The sequence below is a fragment of the Narcine bancroftii genome, chromosome 3 (assembly GCF_036971445.1).
Source record: "Narcine bancroftii isolate sNarBan1 chromosome 3, sNarBan1.hap1, whole genome shotgun sequence".
Classification (NCBI taxonomy): domain Eukaryota; kingdom Metazoa; phylum Chordata; class Chondrichthyes; order Torpediniformes; family Narcinidae; genus Narcine; species Narcine bancroftii.
The window spans coordinates 246430309-246452658 of record NC_091471.1 but is presented as its reverse complement, the minus strand read 5'-3'; the positions used below and the strand labels follow the sequence as shown (position 1 = coordinate 246452658).

Below are 22350 nucleotides of genomic sequence, written 5' to 3'. Positions count from 1 at the left end.
CAATGGGATGCAAGCTTTATTATGAAAAACTAACGGCTCTGGTGTCAGATTTTTCACAACAGGTCACAAGTCCCATCAGAGAAGGGGAAACACCGATACCTTCAGTCGCGGAGTGGGTTCTGCTAAAGGTCATCAAAAGAAAGTGGTCGGAGCCCAGGTGGACAGGACCCTACAGAGTGGTGGAGAGGACGTCCCACGCGGTTCGACTACAAGGAAAAGGCGAGACGTGGTAGCATTGGAGTCAGTGTGCAGCAACGGACCCACCGACACGGACACTGGAACAGATTCGAACGGAGGTGACTGAGAACCTGTGAAGCAACCACGGACTAAGAACACTTAAAGTCCTTTTTAAAGAGACTATTGGACTACAGTGACTGTGTATCAGTGGTTGACGGCATAATCAAGTTATTGGCATCAAAACAACGAAAGAAGCTGGGATGAATACTATGTGGGGACTATGGGTACTGGTATTCCGAGCCCTTGAAGGGGCTGGAGTAGAAAACCACTGTACAAAGTGTGTGCACTCGGCCTGGGGGTCGCACAACGAAAAAGAACAGTACTTTACTGATTGGACTAACTTTCCTGAACACTGTGTGGGGACTCACACAGGACGTAAGTGTGTGCATAATGGACAAGTGTATGATGTTAAATTCAATAAGGGCTCTTTACTATCTAATAAATTAACTGGTGATTGGTCTCATTTTCATGAGACCAAAAGGGGGACTGTTGGAATCTAGGGGTTAAAACAGTATGAAATAAATGATTAATTAATAAGTGTATATTTACTGCATGGAATCTAGGGGTTAAAACAGTAAGAAATAAATGATTAATTAATAAGTGTATATTTACTGCATGGTTCAGGGAAAAAGGAATGTGATTAAGTGGCAATCACAGCAGGGAGCAAAGTTGGCTGAGCAAAATTGTCTCTCCAAAATACAGGGAGAGGAAATGCATAAAACAATTTAGGAGGAATGCTCAAACGAAATGAGGTGGTGAGTAGCACAGGAGACACAGGCCAGATCAGAACAAAGAATGGCCTATAAGAAACAAAGGGAATGGAAAACAAGTCTAGGAGGAAGATTAAGGCAGGAGGAGGTGTTAAAGAGAACAGCAAAAATTGGCAGGACAAGAACAGAATGGTGATTAGAGATATCTGGGGATGAAGTAATTTCTGATCAACACAACGGGATAGTCTGGCCAGGAGGATTAACATGGGAGTGCTACACCCCAGATATCTGCAAAACAGGAGATGACTTGTGATAACCCTTATGCAAAAAGATCTAGCAAAGGAAGACAACTTTTGTTCTGTATGATAATGAAATCTAGCAAAGGAAGCCATCTTTTGTTCTGTGTGATAAGGTTGACCTATATAAACTGAACCAACTGGACAATAGGGGTCAGTCTTGGGGAGTAGCTCACTGTGCAAGTGACCTATGAACTAATGAGTGACCCAGAGCTCTGTTAAGTTTTATTCTTGTGCTGTGTAATAAATTGACTGTTGAACCGAATACCTTCTCCTATCACTTCATTCAAAGAACGCGCTGGACTCAGACTACACATAGACTAAATTAAGAGTAAGTTAAAGCCAGAGTCCGACAGTGGGGCTGGTTCAGGTCGGCTGATTGACGGCCAGCCAGGTGGAGTCAGCCCCTTGGGTGGTCTTCCTGCAGGTACAGAGACTTCATCTCCAACATCGAAGTACTTGAGATGGCAGAGGCCGACAGCTTCGAATCCACGCTGCTGAAGATCCAACTGCGCTGGGTAGGTCACATCTCCAGAATGGAGGACCATCGCCTTCCAAAGATTGTGTTATGTGGCGAGCTCTCCACTGGCCACCAAGACAGAGGTGCACCAAAGAAGAGGTGCCTAAAGAAAGCTCTTGGTGCCTTCCACATTGACCATCGCCAGTGGACTGATATCTCCTCAAACCGTGCATCTTGGCGCCTCACAGTTCGGCGGGAAGCAACCTCCTTTGAAGAAGACCGCAGAGCCCACCTCACTGACAAAAGACCAAGGAAGAAAAACCCAACACCCAACCCCAACCCACCAATTTTCCCTTGCAACTGCTGCAATCGTGTCTGCCTGTCCCACATCGGACTTGTCAGCCACAAACGAGCCTGCAGCTGACATGGACATTACCCCTCCATAAATCTTCGTCTGCGAAGCCAAGCCAAAGAAAGAACAGAGATCACCCCCTGCAGTAGGCTGGTGGTCGTATCACCACAGCTAACCACCATGCTAACTGTGCCGCGCAACTACCGATAAGTAGATATTCTGTCTGTCCGTAGGAAAAAGAATTTCAGCGTTGTATGTGATGTTACGTATGTATTGTGACAATAAATATGAACTTTGAACTATACTGTAGGACTGGCGAGATGGTGGGAGGGGGAGTAAAAAGAGAAGTCTTGCATTCACTGTTTTGGGTCAGGACCTTTTCTTGAGAAAGGGAAGAAGGAAAAAGGAAGAGGGAAGCAACTGGAGAGAACTCACTGCGGATTCTTATGAGTTCAGCACAAATACCAATTGGTTAATAATTAGATAACACCTTTCAAAAAGTATAGATGTTGGCCAGGAGGCCAGCAATATCTGCCCTGATCTTCTTAACAAATTGCCACATGGGGACTTCTTTTCAGACAGGAGGCAAAGCCCTCAGTTTAAAATAGCATCTAGATCAGCCATTTTCAAGGGGGGACTCTCTGTGTTCTCCCCCCCCCCCCCCCCCAGGAGCTACAGCACATTTCAGTAAAAATCTTGTTTTCGTTAACAATTTTTTTTATGTAGTCAGTAGGAGAGAAGTATGGAAGAAACCAAAACCTGACTGCTTCACAGGGAAGGGCCCCCATGAATTTTGAGCAGAGTCGTTTGAGATTCAAGATTATTTTATCTTCATGTAATAAATCAGAAAGTAAAAGTTGGAAAACCACTGTTTTAATCGTCCCTCATGGACTCGTTATGTGCACGATTTCAGAACTCCAACGGAAATGGGCCAATGACCATTTTTCTCCAGCAAAAGATTTCAGTAACAATTGAAATTTTTACTGAAATTGGGTCTAGAGCAGTGGTTCTCAACCTTCCCTTCTCACCCACATAAGCAATCCCTTACTGTGGCATATGCACCTGTGGCATAGGGATGGCGTAAAGTGGGATGTGAGGGGGAAAGAAACAGGGTGAGAACCACCGATCTAAAATAAAGTAACTGCACTGAGAAGTGTGTTTTTTAGAAAGCTTTGTGTGTTGACCATTACTGCATGATGTTCACTCCCAACTCTGAATCAGAAGATGTAGTGGGTTCAATGTGTTTGTGAACTGCACCCTCCCCCTCTCCCATCATGGCTGTCCCTGCTTGCTCCCCTATGGATGAGGTGGGGCTGAGCAATATTCAGACTTGTTTGTCTGCATTCCCTGACTGTGAAACACCCTGGAAAGTTCCCCACCCATTTGCTCTCTCTCTCTCTCTCTCTCTCTCTCTCTCTCTCTCTCTCCCCCTTGTCTCTCTCTCTACTCTCTCTCCCCCTCTTTCTCTCCCACTGTCTCTCTCTCCCCCCTCTCTCCTCCACTTTCTGTCTCTCTCTCCCTCCCTCCCCCTCTGTCTCTCTCATTCTCCCTCTCTCCCCCTCTTTCTCTCCCCCTCTTTCTCTCCCCCTCTCTCTCTCCCACCTCTCCCTCCCCCCTCCCCCACTCCCTCTTCCCTTCTTTCTCTTCCTCTGTCTCTCTCTCCCTTCCTCTCTCTCTCCTCTTTCTCTCCCTCCCTCTCTCCCACTCCCTCTCTCTCTCACACTCTCTCCCTCTCTCTTCCACCTCTTTTTCTCCCTCCCTCTCCCTCCCTCTCTCCCACTTCCTCTCTCTCACTTGCTCCCTCTCTCTCTCTTCCCCCACCCCCTCTTTCTCTCCCTCTCTCTCCGTCTCTCTCCCCTTCACGTTGGGACTGTTTACAGAAAACAGGCTTTATTATAGTTCCAGCAACTTGCTCAGTGAGAAGAAGGGTAGAGTCCTGATTTGGCCATTTTCACCTGGGGATGGAGAACAGAAAGGGATTAAATAAAACCGAAAGCTCTGCAGATGCTCGACGTTTGAAATAAAAAGAGGAAATGATGGAAACCCTTAGTAAGTCAGTTAGCATCTGGTGAGAAGGAATCGGGTCAATTACTTGTTTTTTATTGGAAGGTATAATGCTTTAGACGAGCCATTCTCAATCTTTTTTTAGCTATAGCCCCCCCCCCCCCCCTTGAAGTTTATCTATTGTTTCACATTATTTGAGTCTCAATGTCTTGACAGTCAGACAATGGAAGAGTCAAAGGGGGAACCATTGTTGGGCTGAGCGTAGGGCATCAGTTGGCCTGAATCTGGCCCTGCCCAAAATGTATGGCCTCCATTAGGAATGGCTGTTGTAGGGGCCATCTGTGGCTCAGTCGTAAGCAGTACTTCACTTCAAACAACAATCTGAAGGAATTCTATTGGTGCTGTTCGGCCTGCTGTGTTCCCCCTAGCAGACGGATGCTCCAGATTCCAGCACCTGTGGTCTCCTGCGCGTCCTATCATCGGTCTTGCTGTAGTGCTGTTCCACATCTGTCAGCCAATATTTCATAGAACGGGCCAGTGCAGGCTGAGTCCATTCATCCCAACAATCTGGGAGCCCTCTTGCAGGAGAGCTTGAAGGTTGAGTCAGTGATGAAGCAGGCAAATGCAACGCTGGTGTTCATTTCTGGAGGAATAGTATTGTGAGAGTACAGATTCTATCACTAATGTGTATATGTACAGATGGTAGTGTAGGATGACTGTGATTGTCTGAGAGCGTAGCCACACCTACTGGCAGGTCTTAAAGGATTGCTCCTCGCCAGACCAGGTCATTCTGGACTGGTCAACCTACATGTGATATGCTCCAGTCTTTTTAGTTAATAAAAGCCTTGGTTTGGTTCAACAAGTCTTTGGTTCTTTCAACGTGCTCTACAAGTATCTAAGAGCAGGGATGTGATGTTGAGGCTTTATAAGGCACAGGTGAGACCTCACGGAGTTTGGGCTGTCCATATGAAAAGATGTGCTGAAGTTGGGGATGGTTCAAAGGAGGTTCACGTATTATGAGGAACGTTTGACAGCTCTTGGTCTGTACTTGCTGGGATTTAGGAGAATGAGGGGGAATCTCATTGAAACATTGATTCCCACGGTGGGAGAGTCTAGGACAAGAGGGCACAACTTCCGGATTGAAGGGCGTCCACTTAGAACAGAAATACGTAGGAATTTCTTCAGCCAGAGGGAGATAAACCTGAGGCCTCATCATTGGGTATATTTGAGACAGAGATTGATAGGTTGATGGCCAGGGCATCAAATGTTATGGGGAGAAGGCCAGGCGATGGAGCGGAGTGGAAGATGGATCAGCTCATGATTAAACAGCAGGGCACGCTCGATGGGGTGAATGGCCTATTTCTTCTCCTATGTCTTATGGTCTTATTCCTGGGCTGGCACGTCTGAAAGGGCAATTCAGTTGGTGACACTCGCCCAACTAATCCCCCATCATCCCAAGGAGTGACAGGAATGCGGGTGAAGGCTAATGACCAGATCGTGAATCAGAACCGACTCATTTTGGAAATGTTGCCACATTTTCCAGTTGACACACCGAAAACATGTGATCAGAATCTAATCCTGATACATGACTAATGATGAACAGAGGGTGAGGAAATTGGCTGAGCCTTGAAATACTATTCAGAAACATGTCAAGTGAAACTGCATTGGCTCCTAATGGACTGAGATGCCAATCCTGTGGCTTTGAAGGAAGAGGTTATATTAGCATAAGATTGGGACTTGGGATGCAGAATTACAGGGCCAGAAGGAAGTCAATCAGCTTCTCTTTATTGAATCAAATCAAATTCATGTTTGTTAATTATCATCCACCTGATGAAACAGCATTCTCCAGTCTTTGGTGCAAACCACGCCGACACACAACCAGACACAACACACACACACACACACACACACAAATAATAGCCACGCAGGACAAAAAGGCATTCATAAAAATATAAATAAATAAATGTCAGCTCGAAAATAGTAGTCTCGGATGGTTAGTGCGAGCAGTTCCTTTGGTCGTTCGTGGGAAGAAGCCTGGTGGTGACAATACTCCTGTATCACTTCCCCGGCAGGGAGCAGCTGAAAGATGCCATGCTCAGTGGTAGGGGGTCCTCAACAATCGGGAGCTAACCTTAAAAATACAATAATGGCACATAGAAATGAACAAAGGTATTCCATTAGAAAAAAAATTACCTACAATCTAAAAGACAAACATATTTAATTTGAACAAATTTGGGGACCATACGGAGAGTATATTAGAAACAGTCGATTTCAGACCTCCACCTCTTAAAGTAACACAACTACAAAAACACTTAAATATGGAATTTTGGGCGACACAATTTATTTTTCTCTTTTGTATTCTTTTATTGTTTATTTATTTTTCTTTTTTTTATTTCTTGCTTTACATTATAGGGGATGGAGAAGGTGGGAGGAAGGGGAGGGGAAATGAAAATGCCACTGTGTATATTTTAATGATGAATATTTGTATATTGTTATTGACATATTTCACGGTGAAGTATTAAATAAAAAAATATTTTAAAAATACGATCAGGAGCTTACACCTTCTTCCCATTTTCCTCATCCCTGAGGCTGTCAAAAATGGTTTCAAACTAACAACTGACCTGGTCTCAGTCTGCGTTTGTCAAAGCGAATTCAAAAATTCAACTAGTGCATATAGTGTTTTTCAATTCACCCTGCCCTCATAACTGTATAGATACTTCTTATCTATCTTTTGCATTTATCATCTCTTTTTAATTCAGTGGGGTTGTACAAAAGAAGGGGATGAGTCTGCATACAGGATGGAGATTGAAAACTTGGCTGAATGGCGCACCAACAACAAGAGGTTTACAATCTAGTGATGATTGAGGGATCAGAGGTGGAGAGGGTGAGCAAATTTAAGTTCACCATCTCAGAGGATCTTCCCTGGACCAATCACACCAATGGTATCATGAAGAAAGCCCTTCAGCGCCTCTACTTCCTCAGGAATTTGCGTTGGTTTGGCATGACACCGGAAACCCTGGAAAATTTCTACAGAGGTGTGGTGGAAAGTGTGCTGCGTCATGCTCTGGTACGGGGACGCCAATGCCCCTGTGCGTAAAACCCTCCAAAAGGTAGTGGACCCAGCCCAGGACATCACAGCCAAGATCCTCCCTGCTATAGAGTGCATCAACAGGGATCGGAAAGCAGCACCAATTATCAAAGACCCACGCCACCCAGCACATGCTCTGCTGTCACTGTTGCCATCAGGAACAAGGCCTAGGTGCCACAAGACTCATGGCACTGGGTTCAGGAACAGCTGCTCTCCCCCCACCATCAGACTCCTGAACAACAAACTCAATCAAAAACTATTGAAGGACTCTTAGATTGTGCACTTTATTGATTTTGTATTGCAGTCAGTTTGTTTACATTTGTTATCTGTTTACAGTTCTTTTATTTGTTTACATGGTTACACTGTGTACAGTTTTGTTTTTCCACTACCAATTAGTGGCAATTCTGCCATGTCAGCAGGAAAAATAAATCTCAGGGTTGTATGTTCTCTGACAATAAATCTGAAAACTGAAATATTATTGTAGCTGTTTATATTTTGGCTTCAGCTGCATACTGTGTGTACATTATACATTATATATGACAATACACTTATGAACATGATCAAATTTTTGGAATCTGCTTTCTTGTCTCCTTGCTGACAGAAATAGAGCCTCTCAGCCAATTCCCCTGTGATAGTACAGATTCTATCACCAATGTGTATATGTACATATGTAGGGATGGTAGTGTAGGATGACTGTGATTGGCTGAGAGCGTAGTCACACCTACTGGCAGGTATTAAAGGATTTCTCCTAGCCAGACCAGGTCATTCTGGACTGGTCGACCTACTTGTGATTTGCTCCAGTCTTCTAGTTAATAAAAGCCTTGGTTTGGATCAATAAGTCTTTGGTTCTTTTGACGCCCATTACATCGCCTCAATGAAAACTACAATCCAGGTTGCTCCTGCCATCTCTCGCCTGTGCATACCGAATCTCTGCCATTTCTTCTCGCAGCACAACCCTTGCAGTCTAGCTGTTCTGGTGAATCTGCACCCCAATCTCTCCAGAGACACTGCACCCTGAACTATGCTGCTGACAACAAGTGCTCCAGGGTGTGTGGTTCAATCAGGGTGTGGCCTCACTTCATTCAGCATAACCTCTGTGACCTTGTCCTCCAGATGATTTTTTCCACCGTGTACATTTTCAGGTCAGTCAATTTGGACGTCGATTGCTTCTTGTCTTTTAAGGCGTTTCAGAGCTCTAGCTTGCATTTGTAACACTTTACTTCACTGAACAAGTCCTCATCTCTCTCGCTTTAAACGAAGCTGGGAGATTATCCGGTTTATTTTAAACCCTTTATTTCTCTTCTCGTCTTTCAAAGGCTCGGTTGGTGCAATGCTTTTACAGCGCCAGCGACCGGGGTTCGAATCCCATGCCGTCTGTAAGGAGTCTGTACTCTCTACCAGTGTCTGCGTGGGTTTTCCCCGAGGGCTCTGCTTTCCTCCCACCCTTCAAAACGTACGGGGTGGTGGAGGTTGAAGGATATTGGGTGTAACGAGGCACGAGGCAGCTCATGGACCAGAAGGGCCTGTTACCATGCTGTATCTCTGCATTTTCAAATAAATTAAAATCTTGCTGATTCTGGCTCCAAGGATATTGGCCATCTTCTGTTAACAGAGGACCGCCCCCCCCCCCCCCCCCCCCCCCACCATTCTTCCCCATTAATCTCCGGACTTTAATTAAGATGCTTGCCTGATTTTTGCTTACAACGAAGAAGGACTCAGGCCCGAAACGTCGATAAACATATCTTATGAATGCTGAATTCTTCCAGCATTTCTGTGTTTTTATCGTCTGTTAACAATCTTGTCCATTTTGGGGGCACTGAATGTGTGTAGCTCTGAGTGTTCTAGCACACCTCTTGCCATCTCTCTTTACCATGGAACAACAAGAAGTATGCAGAATCTAGAAAACTAGAGCAACACAAAGTGGTTGTAGAACCCAGCAGGTCAGGCACCATCCACAAGAAGCAATAGCCAGTTCATCAGGATTCGGCCCAAAATGTCGCCTGTCTATTCATCAGTGGTTCTCAACCTTTTTCTTTCCACTCACGTCCCACCTTAAGTAATCCCTAGGTACTCTGTGATTAGTAAGGGATTGCTTAAGGTGGGATATGGGTGGGAAGGGAAGGTTGAGAACAACTGCTCTAGACCCAATTGTGACTGAAATATTTGGCTGGAGAAAAATTGTCGTTGGCCTATTTCCTTTGGAGTTCTGAAACCGTGTGCATAACGAGTCCATTAGGGATGATTAAAACAGTGGTTTTCAGACTTTTTTCTTTCCACCCACATCCCACCTTAAGCAATCCCTTACTAATCACAGAGCATGGGGAGTACTTAAAGTGGGATGTGAGTGGAAAGAAAAAAGGTTGAGAACCACTGGTCTATTGCTTTCCAAGGATGCTGACTGACCCGTTACGTTCTTCCAGCACATTGTGTGTGGCAGTGCTACATCTACAGAGAACTCTGCTGTCGGGGAGCAGCAAGGATTCAAATCACCCAGCACACGTTCTGTTCTCACTGCTGCCATCAGGAAAGAGGTCTAGGTGCCACAAGAGTCGCACCACCAGGTTCAGGAACAGCCGCTACCCCTCCACCATCAGACCCCTCAACATGAAACTCAATCAGAGACTCATTTAAGGACTCTTACTTCTGCACTTTGATTTTCTTTATGTTCTCTCTGTATTGCAGAGTCAGTTTGTTATCTATTTACATTTCTTTATTTGTTTACATGTTTACACTGTGTACAGATTTTTTTTTGCACTACTAATTAATGGGAAAAAAGAATCTTGGGGTTGTATGTACTCTGACAATAAATCTGAGATCTAACTCTGTTTCCCCAAAATTTTAGAGCATCCTTGTCTTAAGTTGAACTAAGTGCTGTTCACCCGACATCACATCGTTCCTGAGCTCACTAACTACATTGCATATTAATTAAGGATGCTTCAATTTTAAAGTTACCCTTGTTTTTTTAAATCCATCTGCATGTACTCCCCACCTTCATCTTCTCCAGTTCAAGTTTATTATCATCTGATTGTACATATACAACCCAACGAAACAGTGTCTCCCCAGACCATGGTGCCCGCTCTAAAACAAACAATACACAGCACTTAATGAGCACATAAATAAAAGGGATGGTTCATGCGGTGACAAGGATACTTGTTCGTCAGTCTCACAGACTACAGGAAGAAACTATTCTTCACCCTGGCAGACCTGCTTTTGATGCTCCACTACCTTTTACTTGATGGTAGTGGGTTGAAGGTACAGAAAGAGTTTTCGATCATTCCTTTCATGATCCTCTGTAAAGGTTAAACCAGGACAGGACTTACACAGTGAATGAGAGGGGATCATGTTGTAGCACACTTGGGATTTCAGTAGACCAGCTCGTCTCAACCTTTTTTCAGCTATGGCCCCCTTGGAACAGCTCAAAGTTTATGGGCTACTTTCCCTGTTGTGCCGATATGATTATGTGCACTGGCTAGCCTGCCCTCCGGGTGTCTCCCTGCCTTGGCTCCTCCCTTAGTCCTGCCCATGTGACTCCAGACCATAAAGGTTGAGTCCCCTCTCCTTCCCGCTCATTTCCTAGCCTGGACCCGGGCCAGCAGTCTCTAGTACAATAAAGCCTTTTGTTGGTGTCATTATTGGGACTGCAGATAGCGCCCAACAATTTAGAGCGGGAAGGAGAGGGGACGACCTTTATGGTCCAGGGTCACATGGGCAGGACTAAGGGAGGAACCAAGGCAGGGAGACACCCGGAGAGCGGGCCAGCCAGTGCACATAATCATATCACCACACCTGTGAAACTGTGTGCTGAATGGAAAGGGTCTTCTATCATTCCTTGAGCCCTCTTAGGCGACTTTTCCAGTAAATGTCGGCTACTGAGGGAAGGGAGACCCCAATGATCCTCTCAGCTGCTTTAATAATCTTGTGTAAAGACTTACAGTGCGATGCTTTCCAGCTACCGTCCCACACAGACACTCTCAACTGTGCTCCTGCAAAAGGTTGTCAGGATGGGGGGAGCCGGTTCCATTGTCCTCTCAGACCGCTGCCCTCCTACTTCTTGTTGGCTTTGCCTGCAATTGCCATGGCCAGAAATTTTCAACAAAATTTCCTGCTCCCTTCCCCCTTCAAACTATAACCCACTGGCCGAGTTTTAGATCATCCACCTTGATATCTGATGGCAATCCTTGGCATCAGGAGGTTGGCACGGTTAGTGCAGCAGGTAACACAAAGCCTTTACAGAGCCAGTGATTGGGACTAGACTGGGGGTTCGAATCCCGCACTGCCTGTAAGGATGGTCTCCCCGTGTCTGCATGGGTTTCCTCCGGGGGCTCTGGTTTCCTCCCACTTTTCAAAACGTACCAAACGTTTGAGGTCAATTGGGTGTAATTGAGCAGCACAGGCTTGTAGGCCAAAAGGTTGTATGTCTAAATTTAAATTTTAAAAATAAATTGCGAACACATGAATTAGGAGCCATTCGGCCCCTTGAAGGTGTTCCATTATTTAACAGCATGAGTGGGTATTGGCCACTGAATCTCACATCGACCCATCACCTCCTGACAGATAGGACTGAGATCCAAAACCATGTGAAATCTGATGGAACAAAATGTACATTAGAAATGCAACAATATTCTCCATGGTAATAAACCCAGCCACCCCCATTACAGTCCGACACCAACTCTGTAACACTCCGTCACTCGACACCACAAACTTTGCCACCACACTCCAATCCAGCCCTTGCCATTACTCAAGTCAAGTTTATTGTCATCTGACTGCACAAGTACAACCCAACGAAACAGCGTGCTCCGGTCCTTGGTGCAAAAACACGCAGACACACAACCAGGCTTAAAACACACACACAGACAAACAATACATACGCAGTACTAGTATTACAGCTATAAATCTTTTGTACAAAAAAAGAGTCTCGGAGGGTCAGTGTGAGCAGTTCCTTTGTCATTAAGCACTCTCATTGCCTGTGGGGAGAAGCTGTTCCTCAGCCTGGTAGTGCTGGCTCTGATCCTCCTGGATCTCTTCCCCGACAGGAGCAGCTGAAAGATGCTGTGTTCAGGGTGGAAGGGGTCCTTGATGAATTTCACTCCTCCTCTCCATTGCACTCCAAACTGAGCCCTCACTGCTACATTAGAAGGACCAACAGCCACCAACTGGTTCAGGACATGGTTCTCACGGTGACCCTATGATCAGGTAGCTGGTGTCTTAAGCAGAAGTGTGCACCCAGCAAACTGATCGGTGGGGTGGTGGGGGGAAAGAAACCAGGGGAAGTTGCCACATTGCTTCGACGGACTTCCTCATTATCTGTAACTGTCAACGGTTTATCCCTTAGTGAAATGAACAAGTTCCTTTATTAGAATTGAGTTCCTCCATTATCTTTCACCACTTGTCTGAATATCCACAGTAAGGCCCTACACACACAATCACAAGTAAAGCATGAAATTCTGCAGACACCGTGGTTGAAGTGAGAACAAAACCCAGCAGGTCAAACAGTGGACTTTATATACAGAGCAACGGTAAAGGTACATAACCAACGTTTCATCAGGATTGGCCTCAAGGGCTCTGGATGAAGGGTTTAAGCCCAGAAATTTGGTTATGTATCATTATATTTGCTACATATATATATATAGTACACTGTTTGACCTGCTGAGTTTACCCAACCTTGCGTTTTCGCACGCAACCACAAGATCCTTACGTCAACAAGTGGAAGTTATAGTCATACAATTGAACGACACCGAAATGGGTCCTTTGGCCCACTTCATCAATACTGTCCTTTTTATCACTAATCCTATTTGCCTGCATTAGGCCCATGTCCCTTGATACCTTTCCTACCCACGTAGCTGTTTAAATGCCTTTCTTAGATGATGCAGTTGTATCTCCCTCAACCACATTCTCCACCAACTCTTTCTGAAGTGATGAAGCAAATTAGCTCCTGTCTGTGGGGCAACTGAGGGGCAACAGGGATACGTTCCAATTCGCCTATGGTAGCAACAGGTTTTCGGCGGATGCCATCTCACTGGCTCGACACAAAGCCCTGGAACACCTGGACAGCAAAGATGCATACATCAGGATGCTCTCTATTGACTACAGTTCAGCATTACACGCCATCATCCCCTCAAAACTGATTAGCCAACTCCAAGACCTGGAAGTTAACACCCCACTGTGTAACTGGATCATGCATTTCCTCACCTCCAGACCACAATCAGTGAAGATTGTTAAGAACTTCTCCTGCACAATCTCCATCAGTACCAGATCACCACAGGGCTGTGTTCTTAGCCCCCTGTTCCACTCACTTTACACCTACGACTGTGTGGCTCAGTACGACAATAACTCCATCTACAAATTTTCCTGACAATACCACAGTAGTGGGTTGAATAAAGGATGGGGATGAGCCAGCATACAGGGATGGAGATTGAAAACTTGGCTGAATGGTGCATCAACAATAACCTTGCACTCAATGCCACCAAAACTAAGAAGCTGATTGCTGACTTCAGGAAAGTCAGAGGTATACGATCCAGTGATCTTTGGGAGATCAGAGGTGGAGAGGGTGAGCACATTTAAGTTCTTGGGAGTCACTATTCAAAGGATCTTTCCTGGACCCAACACACCAATGGCATCATGAAGAAAGTGCGTCAGCGCCTCTATTTCCTCAGGAGTTTGCAGAGGTTTGGTTTGACATCGGAAACCCTGGCAAATTTCTACAGATGTGTGGTGAAAAGTGTGCTGACTGGCTGCATCACAGTCTGGTATGGGGGACACCAATACCCCTGAGTATAAATGCCTCCAAAAGGTAGTGGCAGAACCCAGGACATTCCAGGAAAAATCCTCCCCACCATAGAGAACATCTACAGGGAATGCTGCCATCGGAGAGCAGCAGCAATCATCAAGGATCCACACCATCCAGCACATGTTCAGGAAAGAGGTGCAGGTGCCACGAGACTTGCACCACCAGGTTCAGGAACAGCTGCTCCCCCTCCACCATCAGACTCCTCAACAGCAAACTCAATCAGGGACTCGTACTTTATTGATATTTTTATTTTCTCTGTATTGCACAGTTTACATTCGTTATCAGTTTACAGCTCTTTATTTGTTTACATGTTTATGCTGTGTATAGTTTATTTTTTGCACTACCAATTATTGGCAATTCTGCCTGGCCCACAGGAAAATGGAATCTCAGGGTTGTATGTACTTTGATAATAAATCTGAAATGACCACAATAGTATGAAAAGCTCAACCTTCAGATCTTTGTGATCTTCAAACAGAAATTTTAAAAAAGACATGAAAAGGAGAAAATAATTTTTTTTTAAATCCCAGCCTTTTCCACTTCCCTTAACATTGAAATAAAAGCAAAGTAGGAAAAAAAGAATTAAAGAAAAGATATAGGTCAAAATTATAAATCAGTCATGAATGACCGTCCCCAAAACATCTGAGATTTTACACCTGAATACCAAATCTTTTCCATATTCAGACAGGACATGATGTCCCCCAGGTGTGAACCGTGAGTGGGTGGGGCAGCATCCTTCCAATTAAGCAAAAATCCCACGTCTCGCAAAAAGAGAAACAAAGGAGAGTACGACTCGTAACTGAAGACAAAGGCACTCCATCTTTTCCTGTAGTACTGAATTAATCTGCCTTCCAAAACTGTCCCAACTCTTGCACTTGTACCCTGACCTATGAAGGCAAGCATGTCGTATGCCTTCTTCGCCACTCCGTTAACCTGCACTGCCATTCACTCTCTTACTATGTCCATTGGGCGGCTGTTGCACGGGCTCAAGGTTGCTTCCACTGCAGTCTATACAAACCCCTTCTATAGTGTATGTCAGTTGTAAATTGGCGTCTACATTAGAATGTTGAAAGGGCTCCAATCTGTGCTTACTCCATAGACAGTTTCACATGAAATATGACAAAACTAAGTTATTATACCAATCAACCAGGCTGGGTTCTTTTTCTGTTAAGAAAATGACGATAGGATGGCCTTTAACAGGTTGTAATTCTACAAGGTTTGGATACCATGGAGGTTGTAAAGATATTTTTGCTTCTATGGGAGAATAAAACTCCATAAATTTAAGACAGCCACTAATAGATCCAAGGGGGAACTCAGGAGAAATGTCTTCATCCAGGTAGTGGTCAAGATGTGGATCTTACAAGAGGATGAAGTGAGCCCTGCAAGTCCATCCAACATGCAGAATGGATTAAGGAGGAGGTAGGAGGTAGGTAGATGGCTTGTGTGGAACATCAGTTTCAGTAAGGAAAACTGGAATATCATGTTACCACTGCACAAAGTCCAGGGTGAGACTGCATCAATCTGGTCACTGAACCTTAATTAAACTGGAAAGGATGCAGAAAAGATATGCAAGAATGTTACTGGGGCCAGTGGGCTTCAATTACGAGAGGCTGATTCAGCTGGGACCTTCCACACTGGAGCATGGGGGGGGGGGGGGGAACACCTTATAAAGGTTTATAAAATCACAAGCATAGATGTTAAATTATCAGCCATTTTCCCTAGGGTGGGATTATCTAAAACTGGGGGTGGGGGGGGGGGCATGGATTTAAGGAGCAAGGGGAAAGAGTTAAAAGGGGCCAGAGGGGCTCTTTCTGCACCAGAGGGTGGTGGGTATATGAAACGAGCTGCCAGAGAAAGTGGTAGAAGCAAGTACAATTGCATATTTAAAGGACACTTAGATGGGTACATGGCTAGGAAAGATTTAGAATGATATTGGCTGAACAAAGGCAAATGGGACTAACCCACTAGTCCTCAACCTTTTTCTTTCCACTCACATATCATTTTAGGTTGAGAACCACTGCTCCAGACCCAATTGTTCCTGAAATATTTTGCTTGAGAAAAATTGTCATTTCCTTCGGAGTTCTGAAAGCGTGCACATAACAAGTCCATAAGGTATGATTTCAACAGTGGTTTTCAAACTTTTTCTTTCTACTCACCTCCCACCTTAAGCAATCACAGACCACCGATGGCATAGGGATTACTTAAAGTGGGAGGTGAGTGGAAAGAAAAAGGTTGAGAACCGCTGGGTTCGAAGGATATGGACCCAATACATAAAGATAGTACTTGGCCAGAATGCCCTTGGTCAACATGCCTGTGTGACCATGACTCACCCACTGCTATCTGGTGAGAAAAGTCAGATTCTAAAGATGCCTGAACTTACCCTTATTGCTGTGTATTCACACCGACTACCACATCCCTGGCATTGAACTACTTGTCCAAAGTAGTTCAAGCGAATGTTGTGAAATAAGACATAGGTGCAGATATCGGACATTCAGCCCATTGTGTCTGGCTCACCATTCAATCATGAGATGATCGTTTTCCCCACTCACCACCCCCCCCCCCCCCACTTTCTCCCCATAACCTTTGATGCCCCGGCTCCTATCAACCTGTCACAGATAAGAAACAAATCGTCCTAAATAAAAGTTCCGCTTCCCAATTTTTCCACAGGGATCCAGAGCAGGAGGCAAACTAGATTCCCATGTGGTTAGCTCGACCCAGGCAGATGGAACCAGAGACCAGGGCAGAACCTGAACCTTTCAAACTAATCTCCCCGTTATCATTCATTGATAATGAACTCCCACTCTCGGTGGGGGGGGGGAGAGAGACAACTTTTACCCATTTTTTCTAAATAAAAAAAACCTCATCCAAACCTCTCAAGATCCTGTTGACATGATCAAATTCTCAGTAGGTGACCTGGACTTCCCCAGTCTAGTCTAATCTAATCTCAGAGGAGCATAAAGAACTCTGGGGTAGAATGAGCAGCAGCGAAAACCAGGGGTTTTTTTGGAGAAAAAATATATATTTTTATTAACAAATCGTACATTTCAAGTATGCAAAATGGAACTTAAGTCATCAAATCTTAAATAATAGTCCTTACAGCCCTGATGTATGACATTCCTTGCCAAACAAGTCCTGATTTTCTTTTACAAAAAAATACATTTCAAGTACAGTATGCAAGATTTAACCTCGCCATCAGGTTTGAAGTAGGGAATAGTCCTTACAGCCCCTGATGCAGCCCTTTCCTTGGCCAAGCGAGTCCTGACATTGCCTGATGTCCATGTCATTTCACCTGCTGACGTAATGAGGTGTATCAGTTCGATGGGCGGTGACTCGTCTCGCTCGGCGCTAGTTCGAACCCCCCCTCCCCCCCAAACCAACCCCAGTCCGCGGTGCCCACGATCAACAAAGACCGGACTGTTCAGGGGATTCTTGTCCGTCTGTGCAACTTTGACGCCAAATGAGTCACGTCGCTCCTCCCGGGAGGGGGGGAAACGGACGGACACGACGACCCTCCACTCAGTTCTTTCCCAGACAGGCTTTTGTCTTCAGTGCGAACACTCCCGTCGCCGGTTCGAACCCCCGTTCAGGGCGAACGCTCTCCGCCACCCCTCGTCTCGGGGGAGGTGGGGGAACAGGCCAGATTTCACTGTCTCGCCCGGACTTTCAATAAGCCACGATGGGCCGGACCCACATGGACAACTCGCCCAACACCCTGTCCCGCCAGATCTGGCCCTGGTTCACCGGCTGCTCTTTCACTTTGACCTGCGGTCCTGACCCAAGGCTGGCGGCCAAGGCGCGGGTCTCTCCCCCCTCCTCCTCCTCCAGCCGGGCTCGCTTGGTCGGCAGCGCCTCGGGCTCGGGGCAGTCTTTCCTCCGCTTCCTGCTGCGATCCGGCCGGGGGACGAGCCGCTTGTCGGCGGGTACCTCCTGCCCGGGTCGGGGTTCGGGGCAGGGCGTCCCGCGTGGGTCGCTCCCGGCCAGCTGCGCCGAAACGGCCGGCGGCTCGATCCCTTCCAGGCGCCCCGATTCGACCACGGGCTGAGCCGAACAGTCCATGAACTCGACGCCCGGCGCCGGGCTGGGAGCCCGCACCTCGGCCGCAGCTCCGGCGCCGCTCTCCGCTTCCAGCTGTCGGCCCGGCCCCCCGCGGGCCGCTCTCAGGCCGAGGTAGACGTCCTGGGCACCGCGGAGCACCAGCGACAGGAGCAGACTGCGGTGGAGCCGGGCGCCTCCCCTTTGGAGCCGGCCCGTGTACATCTTGCTCAGCGCCACCGCCATGACTCGCTGCGCCTCCGCCTTCATGTCCATGGGGGCGAGCGGGATGGGGCGCAGCGCTGAGTGGCTCTGGATCCCAGCAGTGATGGTGGGGAAGGGGGGGGGGGCAGCACTAGGAACGGGAAAGGCACTGGAAAAGAGAGGGAAAACACTGGAGAAAAAGCTTGCGTCTCGCTACTGCCTCGCCGCTCCTTCGATCGTCGTCCAGAGGGGAGGAACCGTCCTTAAGTACTGGTTCCACCCCCCTCTCTCGAAACAACACACCCCTGTCCCGTGAACGCTGCCTCTGACAGCGAACAGGATGTCCCTCCCCTCCCCCCCCCCCTCCACTGATGTTTACCAACTTTCTCTCAACTTCTGCTTTCCTTCTTCCAAACTTTATTAATGGAGTGTCACCCACAAGGATTCCCCCCCCCCCCACCAATGTTATTGTGGTGAGAGCACTATTCGAGTCCGAGGTCAGTGTGAGCGACCAGCGATGCTTGTCCACATCTTGCAAATAAAAGCCTTTCAAGTCCCGGTAGCTTCAGTTACAAAACCAGCCTCGGTGCTCATCATTTCTGCTTTCCCTTCTTACAAACTTTCTTGATCGAGGCTGGCCCACAAGAGGATATTTTTAAGTGAACTAAACTTCAGGAAAGATGTCCATAAGATGGAAAGAGAAGGTTTACTAGGATGTTGCCCGGACTTCAGGAACTGAATTACAGGGACCGGTTAAACAGGTTAGGACTTTATTCCCCGCGGCGTACAAGGACGAAGGGAGATTTGATGGAGGTATTTTAAATTATGAGGTGGGGGGGGGGGAATACAGACAGATTGGCTCTCCCCCCTCCCCCCAATGAGGGGAGGTGAGATTCGAACCAGAAGTTTGAGTGAAAGGGGAAGAGGCTTAGGGGGAACTTCTTGGCACAGATGAAGTGGTGAATTCAAGTTCAGTTTTACTATGAAAGAACTTGGATGGGAGGGGTATGGAGGGCTGTGGAGTGGGTCTAGGCAAAATAAAAAGGGCTCTGCACAGACTAGAAGGGGTCTGATTCTGAGCTGTAGTGTCCTATGGTTCTCATTCCCCTTGAAGTCACTGCGTTTATTTGTTCTATCCGGTCTTCCCAATAAGTTGCAGCCCTGCTGCTAATCCTTCCCACAAACAACCCTGACCATCCCCCCCCCCCCCCCCCCCCCCCCCCAGTCTCTCATTTCTCCCCCGACCCACATCTCACATCCCTCCCCCACGTCTCTCAACTTCATTGGGACCCCCGCTCACTTTCGCTTGGCTCGTCGCCCCCCCACCTCCCCGTATATGGTCAGGGCGGATGAGCGGCCAACTCATTTCAGTTCACGCACGGAAAGCCCGGGTGACGAGCGGTGGCTTCCGATGTCCTTAAATGGTTCTGTTGGAAACTCCCACGTCCTCGCTCCCTTCCAATTTCCCCCGCAGGTCAGAAACCATATCCGGGGTTCTTACGAGAAGGCATTGATTTTTTTTGTGTGTGTGGCGTATCTCGGTGGAAGTTGTAATAAAAGGAGCAGCAAGTCGGTGCTCAAAAGCTGGAGAAAGTCCAGATAAAACCTCCCACAACAAATCAGAGATATTCATCAGGCCAGGCAACTGCCGAGGGGAGAGGGGGGGGGGTGGAGGGAGGTGGGGGGGGGGGTGGAGGGAGGTGGGGGGGGGGGTGGAGGGAGGTGGGGGGGGGGGAGAGGGGACGCTGCTCGTCTTTTTATACACTAGGTTCCTCGATACACTGTAGGTTCCTCTGTACACGATGCACTAGGTCCATCTGTACACTGTAGGTTTCTCTGTACACTGGATACACTGTAGATCCCTCAATACACTGGATACACCGTAGGTCCCTCTATACGCTGTAGGTTCCTCTGCACACTGGATACACTGTAGGTCCATCTATATATAAGGTTTCTTCATACACTGGATATACTGTAGGTTTCTTTATACATTGGATACACACCTACAGTGTGTAGGTTCGTCTACACACAAGGTTTCTTCATACACTGTAGGTTCATCTCTACACTGGATATACTGTAAGTTTCTTTATACATTGGATGCACTGTAGGTTCATCTATACACTGGATATCTTTGGCTTGGCTTCGCGGACGAAGATTTAAGGAGGGGGTAAAAGTCCACGTCAGCTGCAGGCTCGTTTGTGGCTGACAAGTCCGATGCGGGACAGGCAGACACGGTTGCAGCGGCTGCAGGGGAAAAATGGTTGGGTGTTGGGTTTTTCCTCCTTTGCCTTTTGTCAGTGAGGTGGGCTCTGCGGTCTTCTTCAAAGGAGGTTGCTGCCCGCCAAACTGTGAGGCGCCAAGATGCACGGTTTGAGGCGATATCAGCCCACTGGCGGTGGTCAATGTGGCAGGCACCAAGAGATTTCTTTAGGCAGTCCTTGTACCTTTTCTTTGGTGCACCTCTGTCACGGTGGCCAGTGGAGAGCTCGCCATATAACACGATCTTGGGAAGGCGATGGTCCTCCATTCTGGAGACGTGACCCATCCAGCGCAGCTGGATCTTCAGCTACACTAGATATACTTTAGGTTTATTTATACATTGGATACATTAGGTTCATCTATACACTAGATTTTTTTATACACTGGATACACTGTAGGTTTCTTTATACACTGTAGGTTCCTCTGTACACTAGATATACTGTAGGTTCCTCTATACACTGGATACACTAGGTTCATCTATACCTGTAGGTTTCTTTATACACTGTAGGCCCATCTATACACTGTAGGTTTATCTTAGGGGTGTGAGCGCTCCAATGGATGTTGAGGATGGAGCGGAGACAACGCTGGTGGAAGCGTTCTAGGAGCCGTAGGTGGTGCCGGTAGAGGACCCATGATTCGGAGCCGAACAGGAGTGTGGGTATGACAACGGCTCTGTATACGCTTATCTTTGTGAGGTTTTTCAGTTGGTTGTTTTTCCAGACTCTTTTGTGTAGTCTTCCAAAGGCGCTATTTGCCTTGGCGAGTCTGTTGTCTATCTCATTGTCGATCCTTGCATCTGATGAAATGGTGCAGCCGAGATAGGTAAACTGGTTGACCGTTTTGACTTTTGTGTGCCCGATGGAGATGTGGGGGGGCTGGTAGTCATGGTGGGGAGCTGGCTGATGGAGGACCTCAGTTTTCTTCAGGCTGACTTCCAGGCCAAACATTTTGGCAGTTTCCGCAAAGCAGGACGTCAAGCGCTGAAGAGCTGGCTCTGAATGGGCAACTAAAGCGGCATCATCTGCAAAGAGTAGTTCACGGACAAGTTTCTCTTGTGTCTTGGTGTGAGCTTGCAGGCGCCTCAGATTGAAGAGACTGCCATCCGTGCGGTACCGGATGTAAACAGCGTCTTCATTGTTGGGGTCTTTCATGGCTTGGTTCAGCATCATGCTGAAGAAGATTGAAAAGAGGGTTGGTGCGAGAACACAGCCTTGCTTCACGCCATTGTTAATGGAGAAGGGTTCAGAGAGCTCATTGCTGTATCTGACCCGACCTCACACCCCTAACGTCGAGGTACTCGAGATGGCAGAGGTCGACAGCATCGAGTCCATGCTGCTGAAGATCCAGCTGCGCTGGATGGGTCACGTCTCCAGAATGGAGGACCATCGCCTTCCCAAGATCGTATTATATGGCGAGCTCTCCACTGGCCACCGTGACAGAGGTGCACCAAAGAAAAGGTACAAGGACTGCCTAAAGAAATCTCTTGGTGCCTGCCACATTGACCACCGCCAGTGGGCTGATAACGCCTCAAACCGTGCATCTTGGCGCCTCACAGTTTGGCGGGCAGCAGCCTCCTTTGAAGAAGACCGCAGAGCCCACCTCACTGACAAAAGGCAAAGGAGGAAAAACCCAACACCCAACCCCAACCAACCAATTTTCCCTTGCAACCGCTGCAATCGTGTCTGCCTGTCCCGCATCGGACTGGTCAGCCACAAACGAGCCTGCAGCTGACGTGGACTTTTTACCCCCTCCATAAATCTTCGTCCGCGAAGCCAAGCCAAAGAAAAAGTAGGTTCATCTATACACTGGATACATGAAGTTTATTTATACACTGTAGGTTCCTCTATACATGGGATACACTGTAAGTTTCTTTATACATTGCAACTGTAACACTACAGTTGTAACATTATGCATTTATGTGTTC

The 22350-nt window shown here is 47.0% G+C and overlaps 1 protein-coding gene across 1 annotated transcript; it reads right to left on the bottom strand.

Annotated features, from left to right (window-relative positions):
• Nucleotides 1–16929: 16929 nt before the first annotated feature.
• LOC138758465 (immediate early response gene 2 protein-like) lies at nucleotides 16930–18426 on the bottom strand. Its single transcript, XM_069927417.1, has one exon. The coding sequence runs from the start codon at nucleotides 18237–18239 to the stop codon at nucleotides 17595–17597; it is 645 nt and encodes a 214-aa protein (XP_069783518.1). The 5' UTR covers nucleotides 18240–18426; the 3' UTR covers nucleotides 16930–17594.
• Between the last annotated feature and the right edge of the window lie 3924 nt (nucleotides 18427–22350).